This window comes from Corvus brachyrhynchos, unplaced genomic scaffold (genome assembly GCF_000691975.1).
Source record: "Corvus brachyrhynchos isolate BGI_N302 unplaced genomic scaffold, ASM69197v1 scaffold83, whole genome shotgun sequence".
Classification (NCBI taxonomy): Eukaryota; Metazoa; Chordata; class Aves; order Passeriformes; family Corvidae; genus Corvus; species Corvus brachyrhynchos.
The window spans coordinates 8956471-8975319 of NW_008238464.1; the positions used below are offsets into that span (position 1 = coordinate 8956471).

Below are 18849 nucleotides of genomic sequence, written 5' to 3' on the forward strand. Positions count from 1 at the left end.
TTCCTTTATCTTTTGTCCGGCAAAGAAGCTCACTTATGCTGCCTGGTTCTCTTTGCAGATGGGAAAATTACTGCTGTGGTAATGATGGGGAATCAGAAGAAATGGAAAGTGAAGAATATAATAGGAAGAAGGGAAAGAAAATAAAAAAGGAACAGTAGGGAGAAGGAAAAGCTTATTGATTTTATAACCTGCTCAGTTTCTGAAATACACTCTGACTTTAGTGATTCTGTCTGGATCATTGTGATTTCTTGTTTGTGATGTGGAATAAATATCCTAAAGAATGAGAATCTCTGACAGGCAAAGTGACCAAAGTAAATAAGGCAAAAGGAAATAGAATGACATAGGTGGAAAGAAACAATAGAAAACTGGTGGGATGGAGGAAGGAAGAAAAATCAGCAGGTGCATTTTAAGCATGAAGCGGGAAGGAAAAGGAAAAAAGAGATGGAAAGGATTAAGTTAGTGAAGTCTGATTAAAATATTAGGTAAGAATTTCTTACTTGAATTATAAGATGATGTTTTCTTTACAGACAACTGAACCAAATAAAATGTAATTTGATGCTTCTCCTTCATTTATTCACTTGAACAAATTTAAAAGGCTGTTTATACAACAGCCACTTAGATTTTTCACAAGTACAATGGATGTGATGGCTGGTCAATCTGTTATCTGCATATTTTAGTTTCTGAAAATGAGAAGGCAGCAAAATACAGTAGCTGTCTCGCTATTCCTTTATCTATTCAAATATCACTTCAAAGGAGAAATCAATTAAAAAGGAAGAAACAAAAGAGGGAAGGACAAAAAAGAGCTCCATACTTGAATAGCAATGCACCATTTAATCTCATTCAACTCTCATGGGACATACATGCAGCTTGGTGAATATCTTATTGTTTGCCTGGCAAACTTTAGTCTTACGTGACATGACAGATCTTGTCATTACTATATGGGATATGTCAAACTGCTTTTGTCTATGTTTTCCATGTTTCTATATCTATCAAGGTGGAGGCTGACACTGGACTTCAAACTCCTACTGGCATCAGTAGGTTTATGGTCCAAGACTGCAATGGTTTACAATCTGCCAACATGTTGATGTATCTGATGAAATTCAGCTGTGGGTCCTGAGGGAGATGGCAGATGAAGTTGTTAAGCCACTATCCATCATTTTTGAAAAATTGTGGCAGTCAGGTGAAGTCCCTGCTCTCTAGAAAAAGGAAAATATTAACATCCATTTAAAAAAAAAAAGAAGTAGAAGACAGGCAACTACAGACCAATCAGTCTCTATTCTATGCCAGGGCTACGGTGTTGGTGGACAGGGGCAGAGCAGCTCACATTGTCTGCCTGAACTTACGTAGTGTTTGACACTGTCCTGCACAACATCCTTGTCTCTAAATTAGAGATTTGATGGATGGACCATTTGGTGGATAAAGAACTGACTGGATCATCACACAGAAAAAGTGGTGTTCAACATCTCGTTGTCCATGTGGAGACCAGAGATGAGTGGTGTCCCTCAGGGGTAGGAACTGGGGCGGATATTGCTGAACATCTTTGTCAGTGACATGGACAGTGGGATCAAGTGCTCCAGTTTGCTGATGACACCAAGCTGTGGGGTGACACTTTATGCTGGGAAGGGATACCATCCAGAGACCTTGACATGTTTGAGAGGTGGGCTGATGCAAACCTCATTAAATTCAACAAAGCGAAGTGCAAGGTCCTGCACCTGGGTCGTGGCAACCCCAGACACACCTACAGGCTGGGCAGAGAAGTGACAGAGAGCAGCCCTGAGCAGAAAGACTTGACAGCAATGGTCAATGAAAAATTCACCATGAGCCAGCAGTGTGTGCTCACAGACCAGAAAGCCAAGATAATCCTGGGCTATATCCAAAGCAGTATAGCCAGCTGGTTGAAGGAGCCAATTTTCCTCCTGTACTCCATTCTTGTGAGTACTGCATCCAGCTCTGGTGTCCCCAGCATAAGAAGGACATTGAATTGTTGGAGCAACTCCAGGGGAGGGTCACAAAGTTGGTAAGAGCATCTCCCTATGGAGACAGGCTGAGAAAGTTGGGGCTGTTCAGCCTGGAGAAGAGAAGTTTGTGTGGAGACCTCATAGCAACCTTCCAGCACCTGAAGGAGGCCTACAGGGAAGCCACAGTGGGACTCTTTGTCAGGAACTGTAGTGACAGAAAAAGGAGTAATGATACAAACTGAAAGAGGGGAAGTTTAGGTAAGATATTAGCAAGAAATCTTGTACTGTGAGGGGAGTGAGACAATGGAACAGGTTGCCCAGGGAGGTTATGGGTTCCCCATCCCTGGAGGTGTTCAAAGCCAGGTTGGATAAGGCCTTGAGAAACCTGGTCTAGTGGGAGGTGGGAGGCCCATGGCAGCAGAGGTTGGGACTAGACCACCTTTAAGGTCCATTCCAACCTCTTCACATTCTATGATTCTATGTTATGTGAAGATCTAAACTAGGAGGTCACAAAGCCATGTTTAAACCAGGTCTAAGAGTAAATGGAATTGTGTAATGTCAAGATGGTCACTGTCGCAACTAATATGAAATTAGCAACTCTCCAGAAACGACAAGGTTCTCCTTAAGGGCACTATCCCTTGGTCAGATTTTCGGCTTCTGACTCTGAAAGAGTTTCAAAAGTCAGACGGTACTTGATGTCACCCTACAAAATATGCATCTCTGCCCATGTAATGATGACTTCACTCTCCAAACACTAATTGTACCATTCTGCCTCTGTTCTTAAGATCCAGCATTAGCCTTTATAATGGTAATCTCCAGATTCCATGTTTCTTTGCCTGTTGTCACTAACAGGAACCGAGAAAAATTGAAACAGGACACTAGTCCTCCCTTACAGACAGGATATTCCTCCCTTACAGACGTTTCACAATATTAGAAATAACAGATCTTATACTGTATTATCCAGAAATGTGGAGATACTTACAGCTTTTTACCAGCTAGGCTCGTAGTTCAATGCCTTAGAAAGCCTCGGGCAGCCTAGAGAGGTAGCACGGGCAATCCAGCATTTCAGTAGCTCTAAAAGCGGTAAGTGTATTAGCTGCAAAGCTGATACCACCAGCAGAAGCAAAGAGGGAGAAATATAGCTCCCAGCTTGCCTAATTTCCTGCAATTAGAAGCTTTCAAAAGAAACAGACAAACCAGGCCAAAACCAGCCACTGTAACAGAAAGTTTTTCCAGGTTTCAAAAATCTTTCTCACAACTGGAGAAATTGAGGGTGGGGAGAAGGGATGCTAAAATAAAAGTTGATGTGCCTCTGTTTTCAAGAATTACAAAGCAGGCATGCAACTTAAAATTAAAACCAGAAAAAATGACTTCTTAAACAAAGAAACTGGAGTGTTCACCATGAGTTTCCCCACTTAAGCATTAGTTTGCTTCACTTTTAACATAAAGCTATGTGTTGTTTTTGACTGCAAGACAAATGTGGCCCAGCTAACACGACCATGCAAACAAGCAAAAGTGGACAGTTTCTGTACATTTTTGAATATTTCTTCTCAAGATTCATGTTTTCTGAACATTGCAGGAACTCAGCTGCAAAGATATGACATGCTCGGCTCAACTGTTCATTTTACAGTCCTGCCACGGGAGGTTGTTGATCAAAATGATTGCTACATTACTGTTCAGGGCTACAAAATTCACTAGAATGTGGTTGCTGAAAGAGAGACACAACATGACTTAGTTGTTCTGTACATTTCAATGGTATATTCACTTTCAGTGAAATACAGATTGAACCGCTGAGAAAAAAATGCTATGTTAGGAAAAGTTTTAATTGTTGATACCATTATTTGGAACATTTGAGGCAATTTAACAATGGAAAAGTAATTTGGTACCTTGTACCAGATCTTGTTTATTCCATTTCATTTGAGGTTGAATAAAATTTTTTGCAATGTCAGTATTTTTGCCCTAGAAATTCAATGCTGCTTAGAGAACAACTCCTATTTTCTCTTTTAAATACGTGTTTCATCACTATATTTTTCCAAATGCGATTTACAATATGAATATTGGTTTCTTATTACTTTTGTTTGGATTGACTTATCAAGGCGTAGGGTAGGTTAGCAACAAAGCAGAAAAGCATTCTTCTGCACTTAAACTTCCTTAGAAGGCGATATGGAACAGACAAAGAAGGCTTATTTCACGTATAAAAAAAGGTTAAATTAGAAACAGCATACTCCAAAGGAAAGGAAAATAAACAGAGAATTTGAAACCCTATTCTCACATAGGGCTTTAGGCAAGTTCCATGAAGTTTTCTCACTTTATTCCTTCTTTGGCTTTCCAGCTTTTTTTTATAACTACCTGATGGAGTGCCTGTTCCCTACTATTTCTTTATGAATATTTTGTTAATACAACCTTAATTACAGGTCTAATCTTTCTGTCTTCAAATATTATGAATAATTTAAAAAATAAGTTCTATTTTGACATAAAAAATTAAAATCTTAATTTGTTAGGAAAAAGTCCAATTGAAAGTGTGAAAATACAAAGACATGTGAAGCAAAGAACACAAGACATAATACACCCAGGAGGACCTAAAGAACCTACACCCATCAAATCCATGGCATTTGGATTATCATACAACTCTTTTGCTTTCTTGTGCCAGTCTAGCTGGGCTGCTAGTGACACCCACGCTGGAGAGCTCCATGTGGAAGGTGTGCTTGCTGGACATCCACGTGAACGGCCTGGCTGTGAAGAGCTGTGGCTGGAGTTCCAACTCCCTTCGTGGTGACTCCCAAACCCACAAAGCCTGTGTGAACACCCCAGCTCTGAGACCACCGCAGCAGTTGGTCCCCACCGGGTTAAAAAGTTATTGGATGGAGAGGGACTTAGGCAGACAGAACCATCACATGGAAGTAGTTAATCAAGGAAGCCCAGGTAAAAAAGTCAGAAAACAGCCAGCTCCAGGCAATTTTTAAGACTTGCTTTCTGCAAGTACTGAGAAGTACCCGCTTACTCTTACTTTATGCATATTAGGCTGGTGTGTCTATACCTTTATGATTTCAGAACACTGGCCCATTATTGGATCATTATTGTTTGGTAAGCAATAATCCCAGTATAAAGAAATTCTACAAATCATCTATTTAGGGAAAATATGACGAAATATATAACATGTGAGGAGCAATATATCTGTCATTTGAGATAATAAAAATGACAGGGTTTTATTTTTTGCATTTCATTTTCAATTCTGACCAAAGGTACCACACTCAGAACTGCAGAAATACTTAATGAAAAGAACTTATTCCTGCAGTACTTGAACTATAACCAGAAATGATGGAAAACTGCTGACGGAATGTGTTCATATAAGATTTCCACCAGATTTAAAGGAAGACAGGTGTGCTGTTTTGCATGAACTTCTGAAACAAATCTCTTATTGTACTACCCTAAACAGTGAGCATTACTACTCCAAATTCCCATTAATATAGTAAGATATATCCAGGGAAGAGTGACTTAAGTTTGCACACTTTTGGGGGTCAGAATAATTTATTTCTTCTCCATTTTCTGAGTATGTAAGTGAGACACTGAGTCTTGCTCCCAGTGACTGAGGTTTCTAGATTTGAAACAAATATGTGCAAGCAAAACTGTTAAACATAAAAGAGTGGGTTGTGTAATATCAGTAATGTTATCTATAACTGATCAATCCTGCATGTTAGTTGGAAATTATATTCTTAAAATTGAGCTAAATTGAACAAATCTGTAACTGCACTTATGATATATGGAACTATACTTTCAAAAAAATAAATATTTTTTACTTGATCAGAATGGCTTTGGTGATGCTAAACTGAGGAAATCCAAAGCTTTCAATGCATTCCACTGTAAAACACAAGGATTTCTCTCCATTCCAGGTTATTTGGCTTAAAAATGTGATTTATATCACAACAGAATCATTGGATATTGACACTCCTGTCTGCTAAGAAGTTAGACCATTTCATTTTATGTACTCATTATGATTTTTTGACTCACAAAATTAGCCATCAGCATGCCATAAATCTTTGGTTTGATTTACTAAGGATCCTTAGCTTTTAACAAGTCTATATTTAGGCTCCCTAGACAGCTCTTTACTTATCTTGTCAGTGCTTAATGTATTTTCATATCCTGAAAAGCAAGAGCAAAATGCAGTCAGAAGGAAGCTAACCAAGAAAAGTCCACCTACTGGCTACTTAAGAGCATAACTAATAGCATTATTTTATTCTGTAACTTCCATTAGAAGTTTATACAAAGACAGCTCTTGGTGCTAAGTATACAGGAGTGAAGCTGGCTTGCTATAAACTGATAATAATTGTGAATAACTGATAGTAAGTTCTTCAGTGATTTGGCCAAATGCTTCCCTGTTGTAAAATGCTCAATTTCAGTGAGTGAACTTTTGCTCAGATGTGAAGTGACTGGGGAAAAAAAATTTTGTAACATGGTAAGAAATTTGGCTGCACTTCAAGTTCTGTGTCCAGTTCTGGTCTTCTCACTTCAAGAAAAACATTCAAGTGCTGGACAGAGTCCAGGGAAGGGCAATGGAGCTGGTGAAGGGTTTGGAGCATGAGTTCTACAAGGAACAGCTGAGGGAGCTGGAGGTGTTTAGCCTGGAAAAAAAGGAAGCTTAGGGGAGACCTGAGCACTCTCTACAACTGCCTGAAAGGAGGCTGTAGCCAGGAGGGGATCAGCCTGTTCTCCCAGGCAACCAGTGACAGGACAACAGGAAATGGCCTCAAACTGTACGAGGGGAGGTTTAGGTTGGACATCAGGAAGAATTTAGTCTCAGGAAGGGTGATTAGACATTGGAATGGGCTGCTCAGGAGGTGGTAGAGTCACCGTCCCTGGAGGTATTCGAGAAATGACTGGACATGGCACTCAGTGCCATGGCCTACTTGACAAGATAGTGTTCAGTCAAAGGTTGGACTCGATGATCTCAAAGGTCTTTTATAATCTCATTGATTCTGTAATCCTGTGGATTAAGTTTAAAGATTCAGAAAATATGAAAGTAAGTAAAGTGTGGAAAGATAGAGATGATAAGACTGAATAACAAATTTCTTTTACTGAGTACATCAAATTCTCCACTGCTTTCAGAGAGCTTGAGAAAAGAAGGATTAACAGATTTGGGGATTAAAAAGTTCCAGGTGAATGACAAGTTTCACCATTATTAAAACCAGCATATTTGGATAAAACTCTTTTCACAGATTCCTAATACATTTATTCACAATCTTGAAGTTATTTACCATCAAAACAACACTGAATAAAGGCTAAAGTGCATTTTAAAGTCCATTTTGAGCTTGGCGAGCTAAAGAACAAACTCATGATCACACAGACATTTGAGGCAGAGTGCAAGCTCCAATACAGGCGCCTCACCACAGAGGTTTAGAATTTAGTCAAGGACTTATCATTTTTATTGTCAATAGATCCTATTTCTAATCCTGATTCATGTAGTATTAGCAAACACACACAGCAGTTTTGAATTCTTTACCATTAACTCTTGCTCCTAATTAGATGCAGCTACATGGAGTGGCAATTGCCCAAGAGAATTTATGAACTTGAGATGTAATTAAACCTTTCTCATTTCTATTTTTCTCTAATGTATGATACAGAGATCAGTACACAGAAAAAAAATCTGTTGGAGAAAAAAATAAAATGGAAATCTCAACTGCTGAGGCCCAAGGGAAACAGCTGAAAGGCAGGAGGTACAAATTAATTAATAGAAAGATAAATTTTCACCTGAGGATAAAGCACTGGGGATGGTGCTCCTGGAATAGCATGTGGTAAGCTCTTTCAGCACAGGAAAATATATGTGGGGGAAGCGAGGAACACAGTTTTCCAGAATTACTTAAATAAAGCTGGGTGACCTGAAAAATTGTAGAAAATTAAAATGACAAATACATTTCAAAACAATTATGTTTCGTCCCCCTAATTTGGGTCTTTTGTAAAGCTTTATAAGCATTATGAACAGAATCTCTCTAGGTATAGAGGTGATACTTTTACAACAGCTATGAAGTTCTTAATTGCAGAAAATAGAGCTTTAAACACAGAAGGTCTAATTAAGACACAAAAGTAAACATAACTAGAGGACTTAACAATACTGGTTTGTGCATTAATAAAACAAAACCTAGTAAGCTATTTTTTAATACCTTACATCTATAGTTTCTCAATATCTTGACTTGAAAATATACAAAATGAGATATGAACATCCCATGAAAATTTAAAATTGAAATCAAACGAATAGTAGTTGTATGTAGTAAATTACTACATGACATCCCACAAATACTCTCTCTGCAATATAGAATAACTCCTGATAGACACAGCTGGCAACATATACTCTCCTTAAAGCCTGAGTAAATCCAAAATATCTGCTGTAGAAACCACTTTTTTTTTTTTTTTTCTTTTTTCTGAGGGTATCCTGATGTTCTCACCCCTTGCTGTCCCATGCCTGTCTCATTTATTTAGATATTAAGCTATTCAATCCTGGGGCATCTACAACACTGCAGCTGAATGAATCCTCCATATATATTCTCAGTCAGGTCTTAAGGGCTACCAGACAAAAAAAGATCAAATCCACACCAATTCTCCAGGAATCATTTCAGAATGTCACAAAGAAAAACCTTCACACGTGTATGCTCAATGCAAAATGTTTCAAGTTTACATATTTTTCTAACACAAACTTCAAGAATATATTTGTCTTAATCAGGCACAAGTAAATTCTGCAGGAATGTAACAAAGCAGCGTGACCACAGCTCAAGCACTTCTACAGTCACTAAGATACCTTCAAAGTCATACTTGCATGTTCTTTGTAGTATAATGCTATTATAATGTGTAGTGTAGTAGTACAGTGTATTTCCAGGTAAAAATGCAATAATATTATCCTCTAACAATTGCATTGAATTTCGTAAGAAGCAAAGTACATCAGTGTCTATTAATGTATGATTCTTTGTCATGTCAGAATGAATAATTGCTTATAAAATATTTACTTTAGTAGTATTCTACTGGAACGAAGTGTGGGAGGTCAGTGCACTGTAACAAAATTATGTTTGTCGAGAAGTTATGAACAGTATTTTTTAAAAAAAGAAAACCATAAAATGTCTCTGTTACTAAAATATATATATATATTATAATATTTTCATTGCATTATTCTTGTTTTAAAAATAGTATCATGCCCAAGAAGTTTGCATTCCTTTTCTTTTTGACAGCTAACAAACTACATACCTGAAACAAAAACGCTAACTAATGAGCCACATCATATAGCACGTCAGCATTTAGTGAGGAATTGACATCATCACTTTTTATTACTCTGATATATAGCCCATCTACCACTTAGAGACTTTAATACAATATCAGCTAAGCTGCTGCAGTATACCGGAGCATTTCAAAAACAAAGTGGTTTTACAACCATGGTTTCTTGATCATCTGGGAAATACCTGCATAATGCACAATAGAGTGCAGATTACAATGATGAAGTGAAAGCAATTATTATCCAAGGTGACCCAAACAATTACAGGACAAAAAGTGTCTCATGATAAATTTAATTAAATAGATCTATCACAGAGAAGTAAACATACAGCAAACATTCAGGAAACATTTTAATATGTAAACTCTTCCTCTACAGTTCTCTCTTGGTGCACAAAATCATGTAGCTAATATAAAATACACAGTGACAGGAAAAAATGCCAGCATCTAAAACCCTGGAGATGATGGATGATTTCCATTTTTAGAAATAAATTCAGACTCCCAACTTGGAATCTGCTGCTCCTACCATGAATGGCAAAGCATTTCTTTCTCTCAGATTTACTACTGATACATACAAAGCCATGTGACTTAGCAAACAGCCACAAATTACAATTTGCTTACCAAATTTTTAACCCTTTATAACTCTTGTAAGTTAAATAAACATATTTGAACCTTCCCTCTCAGGGAGGCTGATCTCTGTGATCTCAGTGCATCAATGGGAAGCTAAGAAGGGAGGATAAATTAACAGTTACACTAACACTATCTCTAAAATGTCTGGGTGAAGATGAAGGAGAGATCAAAACTCTTGAGTGTTTTTACACAACTCAAGTTGTCCTTGCCCAAATGCTGCCTGTGACCAGAACAAGCCACGTCCCCGTGCCTGAGCCAGGGCAGTGTTCAGCTCGTGCTCAGCATGTTGCTTTCACTGCTGTACAATATCCCAGATGAGAGGCCCGGTGTGGAGCACAGACAGACATTTTGAGCCTTTGTGCACCATCCAAGATTGCTATCTCCATAATCATGTTTTGGGCAAGGGGGTGTGAACTAAAATAACCACTGTATGAAGTATGCATCTATTTTTGTAAGTTTGACTGTGGCAGAAACCACCAAGGTCATCAGGAATTATTTTTAAACAACCAGAAGTGCTGCTGCTCATTCAAAGCGTTATCAAGATGACTGCTTTACCAATAAGACACAGCAAAAATAGCTATATCTTGGAAGACATTTTTAAATTTTTGCTAAAACACTAAAACTGAGATGCTCCCCACACAAAATGGGCATATATGTTAATTAATTGTAGGGGTTTGGCATGTCAAATGAACTATATGAATTGTGAAAAATATCCGCAATCTTTTAAAAGAGAATTCTTACCATGGTAGAATAAATAGGAAGTTCTTTAAATGGGTTAACAAGCAACAGTATATCACCAATGTAGGTCTGAAAAAAAGAAGATACAATTGCTTTATTAAGTCATAAATTAAATTTTTAAGGAGGCTAATGGCTTTCTTCCAAATAGAACCTCAGTAAAGCCTCTTAACTCTAGCTAACAACATGCTAAACATAATTCATGAATTCTGAGCTTTTAACTCCACTGTTTGAACTTGAGATCTAAATTTACACTTTGAACAGAATTAATTAGCCTTTTTATAATAAAACTGAGTTCTTCATAACTGAAAATTATGCAGAGAAAAATTGCACTACATATATTATTGGTAGATTATTTGAAAGTTAATTTGTAACTTACCACTTGCTAAACTACAAAAATGTCACAGAATCACAGAAGCTGCTGAGTTGGAAGGGACCCACAAGGATCATCGAGTCTAACTCCTGGCATGCCTACCACATAAACAAGCTCCTCAAGGGATTTTAATGGAATAGATGACATAATTTAGAAATGCTATACTGGCTATCCAGAGTTGATACGTTAAAATATATTGCTTGTGGGGTAAGATGGAGCAATTGATACATATATGTCTTTATGCAAGTGCATGTGTATATGAACATATGAGCATGCATCTGGAAAAGCTGTCCTGACTATATTAGAAAAAGTAAACCATTTAATGATTGCAAGTTTGCAAGATTTTACTATTTCATGTTTGGGGCTTTGATGGATGAGAGGCTGGACACGAGCCAGCACTGTGCCCTGGCAGCCCAGGCAGCCAATTGTATCCTGGGCTGCATCCAGAGCAGCGTGGGCAGCAGGGTGAAGGAGCGGATTCTGCCGCTCTGCTCTGCTCTGGCGAGACCCCACCTGCAGTGCTGCATCCAGCTCTGGGGTCCCAGCACAGGAAGGACATGGCCCTGTTAGAACAAGATGAGGGCCATGAAGATGATCAGAGGCCTGCAGTACCTCTGCTATGAAGATAGGCTGAGAGAGTTGAGATTGTTTAGCGTGGAGAAGGCTCCAGGGAGAACTTATAGTAACCTTCTGGTACCTAAAGGGGGCTACAGGAAAGATAGGGAGGGACTCTTTATCAGGGATTGTAGTGACAGAATGGAGAGGAATGGTTTTAAGCTGAAAGGGAAGAGATTTAGATTAGCTACTAGGAAAAAAATTCTTTACTGTGGGGGTGCTGAGGCACTAGAAGAAGTTGCCCAGAGGAGTTATGGATGCCCCATCGCTGGAAATGTTCAAGGACAGGTTGCATGGGGCCTTGAGTTCACCATCTTCAACTGGAAGATATCCCTGGCCATGGCAGAAGAGTTGGAACCAGATGATCTCAAAGGTCCTTTCCAAAACAAACCATTCTACAATTGTATGCACTTAAGTGTAAGATTGTAGGTCACTCTTGCTGCTATACTTTTCACTCCACACAAATAGCTGCTGCTATATTACACTCTTACAATGCAAAAACTGCCAGGCTTCTGTCTTTGAAGAGGTCAGACAGCAAAGCATCATGTGAACAGTTCCAGTCATGCTGTCTTCTTCAAGATGAAGCATTTTGATTTGGAGAGGTGGAAAATATTGTCCTGCATAGTAAATGTACTGTTTTCCTTCTAAAATGCATCAATGTGTTCCCCTTCTCTCACCCACCCTGACTTCACTGTTGGGTTTTCCGGCAAAATGAAACTTTATAAAACTTAAAAAAAACCATGAAGCAGGAAGTGTTTAGGGCTAATGACAACTTTGGTTTGGAATTGGAGCCCAAGGAATTTTCCTTCTAAGTCTAAGAACCAAGTCAAGACGAAAGCATCTTCAGCACTGATGCTGATACCCTACCAAAGCACTCTACCAAGGCTGCTGTTGAGCAGAATACTAGTGATCACTGCCTACAAGTCCTGTTAAGCAAAGAGAATTCCAGAATAGAAGATCCTTGCAGATGAAATCTTCAGTATCTTAAAATAAGACTTCCTCTGTGGATCTTAATGAATTCAGTTTAAGTTATCTGGTACCTTTGAAAGTGAGATGAAGAAAAATAAATACTCATATTATGAGTATTTTTTAGGATTTGATCCATGACTCTAAACCCCAGAAATTTTTTTACCATTGAATGCCATAACACCTAAAAGTGAAGTTCCCATAATTTCAAAAGGATTCACAGCAACATAACAATTCCCCATATTCCTTTAGTCTAAACAGTGTAATCAATTTATAAATTTAAAAATAATATGCATGTTTCCCATTTGCATTCCACTCAGCTCTTCAGTAAGTTAGTAATAAGTTATGGGTAAGATATGGACAGGGATACAAAAATTTTCAAGTGCTTAACTGGATGCCTTCTGTGCTTATTATGGCCCAGACAGGAAAACTTTCCTTACAAAATCTTGCTGCAACAATTTCTTTCGGTATCTAGATGATTACCATTACAATTATTTCTGTGATATTGGAAGAAATGATTAATTAAATATCCCATGCTGAATTCTAAGCTTTTAAAATCTAAATTTCTTTTACATTTCCAGTAATCATGCTCTATTAAATTGACATAATGTTAAAAATGGAAGGATCTTTCAGTGGTTTGAGAAGGAAGATTACAAAGTATGGTGGTACACCACCCCCACCAGCCACACTGATCTGAGCGACCTTAAAACACTCATTCTTGACAAGTGTGTTCATCAATGTTTACCAACACACTTCCTCCGTGAAATAAGCACGCATAAATTGTATTCAAACCTCTCTGAAGTTATATTCCATTTTTCATATCTCCTTTTCTGACATGAACTTGAGGAATTGCAGGGCTTACACACACATACACATGCCCTCATCCATTTAAAACTAGTCTTGAGTTTGGGGCAGGTTACTGTCCAGTAGTTAAGACAGTAATCCTATTTTTCCTATTCTTTCTTTGGTCTTTTTTTAAAGCTTACTATTGATAGGTGAATAGCAACTCACATATATCTGATTATTGTTGAAACGCTTCTGAATCTCATAAAGCAGGCTGCTGTCTGTTAGCTCACTCAGAGAAGCCAGGTCATCATTTGGAGCTGGAGGCATTAGCTTGATCTAGAAAACAAAAATTAGAGAAATAAAGTAACTTCACAATGAATCATTCTGTACCATAATGTTCCAACTTACAGTATAAACCAAGACCATTAGAATTTATGGGAAAAAATGCATTAGGAAACCAGAAAGTTGTCACCCCTAAACAATTCCACATCAATAATCTTAATCAAGGGAAGAATATAAAAATTATTATCAATGTTATGGTGTATAACTTCATGAGTCTGATGGGCTCTTAAGAGCATACCAGAGTACCATTTGAAATCCTTAAACCAATAAAGACTCTCAGATCAAATTCCATTTTCCTGCTCTCTTCATTAAATATTTGTAGCAGAAGAAATCAGGAAATTACTTAGTGTACTTGTGAAGTATTTATTGTCCAGTATTTAACAAAGCTCTCAGACCACTCTTTATCATATGGGATTTAAAATTCTACTGGAATTTTTCTTACAGATTAGAAGTAAGAAATTGGAATTGTGTTGTTATGGAAACTAGAAGATAATCAAGAGTCCAGTTTAGCCAAAAACTGGTGAGTGAAGTTGTTTAACCCTTTTGAGATTAGAGTGAATAATAAACTCTGCAAGGGTAAGTAAAAAAGTAAATGCTAATGAAACAAAAAAGATCCAAAAGACTAAGAAAGGAGACAGAAGAAAAAAGAATCAGTGATAATGCAAATTTGGTTAAAGACAAAATAAACATTGATACATTAAGCAGTGGGTTTATAAATAGCGATCTACACTTAAAATGTAGTTTGACTGGATTTTTTATGTCAGCAAAATACCCAGAAACAGAAAATTCTCATGTGAATGACGACAGAATTAAGTTGTTTGTTCAGAATTTATTATAATAACTCAGGGTCTATTTTGAGGATGGACAATGAAGATGAAACTTCTTTCTTCTATTGTTCTGCTTTAAATGAATGCTCAGGAGAAAAGCAGACACTGCCCTTTTGTGGTGAACACCTCAGCACCTTCAGTCTCTGGCAGTGACAGGAGATCAGTGGCAGAAGCAACAAGCAGACTGGGAGATATTGGAGGGAACATGAAGCGTGCTTCTGTCATGGGGAAGAGGTTGACAAGTATCCAATGACTACGGATACTTGTGTTTAGTACTTGGGACATGACACAGAACTTCTAAACTGCAACTCTTTCCATAAGTTCAAGGTCTAGTTCAGAAAACCTGACACTGATTTCACTACCTGTGCTTTATAGGTGTATATCTACCTATCGGAGAGGTTTGTTCCTCACCCCATTATAGAGAATGAAGGTTCCTCTGTCACACAGAAGATGGCATTTCTTGCTCCTTTGTGTTTTTTAATCATGGCAGTTGGATGTACAGCTTACTAAAAAACAAGAATTTCACTTGGCAAAACAAAAAATTAAATTACAGTTTGCCATTTGTCTTTGATGATGTACAATGGAATACTAAAAAAAATTAACAAAAGAATTCCAAGAACATTTTTAAGTGTCTTGTAGAGAGAGAGAGAGAGAGCAGAGAGACGGAAGTCTGTGGCCTCCTTTCCTTAATAATGTGCTCACCTGGCATGCAGGAACAAAACAGGCATTGGTCTTCACTGCACTCCCTTGTGTGCTATCAAAACTCAGAACATCTGTGCCATAGAATGAGTGTCTTTTAATCTATCTCTATGAAGATTAAACCTCTGCTATGTATTTGTAAATAAAAGAAGGGTTTGGATAAAAGTACTGCCCTGGGATTCTCTGTATTTTCTGAACATTCTAGCACACTTCCTTATACATTCCTGGTTCCTATCAGCTAGCACTCATGCAGATGAAACCTGGATACCATTCGTGGATCACATGACAATAATCAATTCCCATAGGTCACTTCTCTGGAGGGAGAAAATAGTTTTGCCTTACAGATGCGTACGGACTTATCCCACACAGCCCGAGGCCAGCAAACAGGCCCTGGCTTGCATTTATTTCATAATCTAGGCATGGCCAAAAATGCTCATTCTCTAGATATGGTTAGAAATGTGAAGTGTTCAGTAAAACTCCAAGTAAGGAAATCAAAGTTTAGGATTTGGCGTTTCAGCGTTTTCTACCAGACTCATTGCATCAAATGCCATAGTTCAACTAGAAAATAATCACATAGAAATAAGAAACTAAATCCTTTAAACTCACAGCTGATTTAACAGTAAACACTATGTACATTATTAATATCTTATTTATGCGCACCTTAAAGTCCCATTCTCATCTACTTTTCTGGGCATACATATGTGGTTTTTAGCTCAATGCATCTATCTGGCTATCATTCTAATTGTCTGATGTATACCTTATGAGACAGAAAAATAGCCATACATACAGCATAAGTTCCAATATAACTATGCATCTGGAAGTGATTAGTTTTTTTAGGTTTTTGTAAGGCTTACAATGAAGATTTCTATTTATTCTTTTAAATTACATACACTTAACAACATTCAGAATCTGCCCTTATAATAATCTTTAGTTATAGATATATATTTACATGCTTGTGTCACTGAAATATGTATGTATACCAGCTCTTACATATAATATTATGTTATGCACAGCTGAGCCTTGTCTGTGTCATAACTGATATTGGAACAATCAAAAGGGCCTCAGGGGATAGTCTATCACACAGTTCACGTGGCCAAAAAAACATAAACAAGAACCATAAGACAATTTTATTTTTTAAAAAAGACTCAATTAAGAGAAAGAAAATATTTGATTTATATTTATTTGCAGCACAGAGCACGTAATTCAATTCCAAGCCATTGATTTCAATCTGCTATCGAAAAATATCCTTTGCAGATGAGAGGAAGGGAAACTGAGAATATGATAAAATTCTGGAAATTATTCATACTGCTTTCTTTGTTTGGCAGCACAGATCTTGATGTTACGGATGATCAAAGAACACCTTTTACCTAGGAACAAAGCAAAAGCTAACACAAGCCAAGAGAAGTCCAAAATGCTTTATTGATGTAGTCATTTCATTCCCATCTCCTAAGCTTCAAGTAATAAAAACTTTCATGAGAAATAGTATTTTCTTAAGGCTCTTTTCCATCATTTTTGCAATTAAAAAAACCTGAAGCGATATATAATTTTGAACTGTTATTTCTTTCCAAACCAAAAAGGCTATGGGCTTTTTCTATTAAAAATACATGTTTGAAATATACTAGGAAGAAATTTTTCTTTTTGATCCCTCAATAAAGGCCTAATCTGCATGCCATGTTGCCTAAGAATGTATGATATTTCTGACACAAAGCATACAAAATATCATCCTGATATACTTCAATAATATATTAACATAAAATCCAAGTAATGACTCCACATAATCTACTGAAAAATTAAACAGAACATGATTACTTTGAGTGTAGTTTGAATGCAACTGGTAAGAATAAAAGACAGTGAAGCTCATTAGAATTAGGATACCCAAAACGCAGGAACAGTGAATAAAAACTTTACTTTTCAAGTTGTGAAATCAAAAATAATAATTTTAAAAAGTGCAACATGGATAAATATCACCTTTGAAAACTAAGGTCTAAATATTAGTAAGACAAATACAGATATGATACACATATACCTACAGTTCATAATGCATGGCAAGTAGTAGAAAATACAATCCCTGTACTTCCAGGATCACAATTACATCACTTCAATGAAGAAAAAATATTACATATTTTAATTTGACAAAATCTAGGGACTCTTTTACTTTCCTAAAATTTAACTGTTTCCTGAAGTGATTAAACTAGTTTAGTCTCTTTCCTTCATAACAGCTAAAGCTCATTAAGCCCTTGCCAATTGAAAAGTTGTATTAATTCTTTTCTAATGCAACAAGTAGTTCAAAACCACACTAAGATAGCACCATTTCTAACCTACCCCTGTTAGTGATAATTTCTCAGACAGGACTCTTCCTATCCTTCCATGCTAGGGAGCATCACTCCAAATTGAGCAACTACAGATATTTTTTAGTTTTCCCTGCTTCTTAAAAAACATAAGACACACACTACTAGCTTGTTTAGAGCAGAATTTCAGACTGTTTCCTGCAGAAATTTCTCAGATAAAAGAGCTAAAAGAGATTCACCTTTAAGTCTGCTCTCTTCTCTTTGAATTGTAACTATTGTGGGAAGTTCCACGGTAGTATGGTGAAACAGCAGGAGTCCTTTTGAAAATCTGCCCTGGGACCTTGAGGAGACTCAAAGTAATGGTGGAGACTAAAATTACCAGCATGAAGACTTCTGTTTGCTCATTTTCACCCAGAAGATTAGCTGTTCTTATTCCAATCAGTTTATGTGTGTTTTAGTGCACAAACTATAAAGTAGCAGTTTAGCTTAGAGATAATGAAAACCTGAATAATTTTATCTAGGCTTACATCAAAAGAGCATCAAGCAGAAAGAAGTATCTGTGTTCTTGTACACACTTCTGTCGAACATCTAAAAGCAAGCAATAGTCTCATCAAGACCCTAAGCTAAATAACTCCCTCTCTTGCCCTACAATTATAGGAGGATTCCTCCTTAAAGTGTTGCAAGCATTCACTTTTCTGCCCAGCAGTGCTCGTCGCTTGGAATGACTGTTTCCATCAAATCACATCAGTCACCAACATCAGAAACTGTAGAACATGAAAACAAGATGTAAGCCAAGTGCAAAACATGTTGTGGTATCCTCTGACTGGATAGGGAACTGAGCACTCCACAGGATTCCAAAGCTGAAGTTCTTTCACAGACTGACTCATATCATTTACATATGGACGCACTGATTGATCTTGTACGATCAAGCCATTCCTCTGAAACGCATCCAAATAAAAAAGCAGTGGAGTTTGCGTTCTTCTGCCAAGACAGAGATGCAGTTTTTTTGAACTGAACATGGCTTAAATCAAACCAATATCTTGCTCCTTTGTTATGCTTCAAACTCACATTAAATTATTTTTAATGGAAATACCCCCCTCCTCCATCCCCTTGATTCTAAAGTAGTTTTTTCTTAAATGGCCGAATACTTCTGGACTATGTGTTTCCCAAACGCATGTAACAGAAAATAAGCCCTCTTGTATCACAGAAAAAGCCCCAAACAACAGCCCACCCTCCCTCACAAAACAAAACCAAACACAAACAAAAAAAACCCGAAAAAAAATTAAATCCTAAATATTTAAATTTAGGACGTGCTAGATTTGTAACCAATAGATAATTGCCTCCTTTTGCATTCATCCTATACACTGAATGAGCATGTCATC

At 37.3% G+C, this 18849-nt stretch overlaps 1 protein-coding gene across 4 annotated transcripts in view; it reads right to left on the reverse strand.

Moving 5' to 3' along the window:
• The window catches only part of MYO16 (myosin XVI), a 371250-nt gene that overhangs the window by 154620 nt on the left and 197781 nt on the right, over window positions 1-18849 (reverse strand). For all 4 annotated transcript variants that reach the window (XM_017737061.1, XM_008635875.2, XM_017737062.1 and 1 more), the window contains exons 11-13: window positions 13537-13647; window positions 10578-10643; window positions 7704-7831 (exon numbers count right to left, since the gene is read on the reverse strand). In XM_017737061.1, coding sequence (XP_017592550.1) covers window positions 7704-7831; window positions 10578-10643; window positions 13537-13647 — 305 coding nt within the window. The remainder of the gene's footprint in view (window positions 1-7703; window positions 7832-10577; window positions 10644-13536; window positions 13648-18849) is intronic.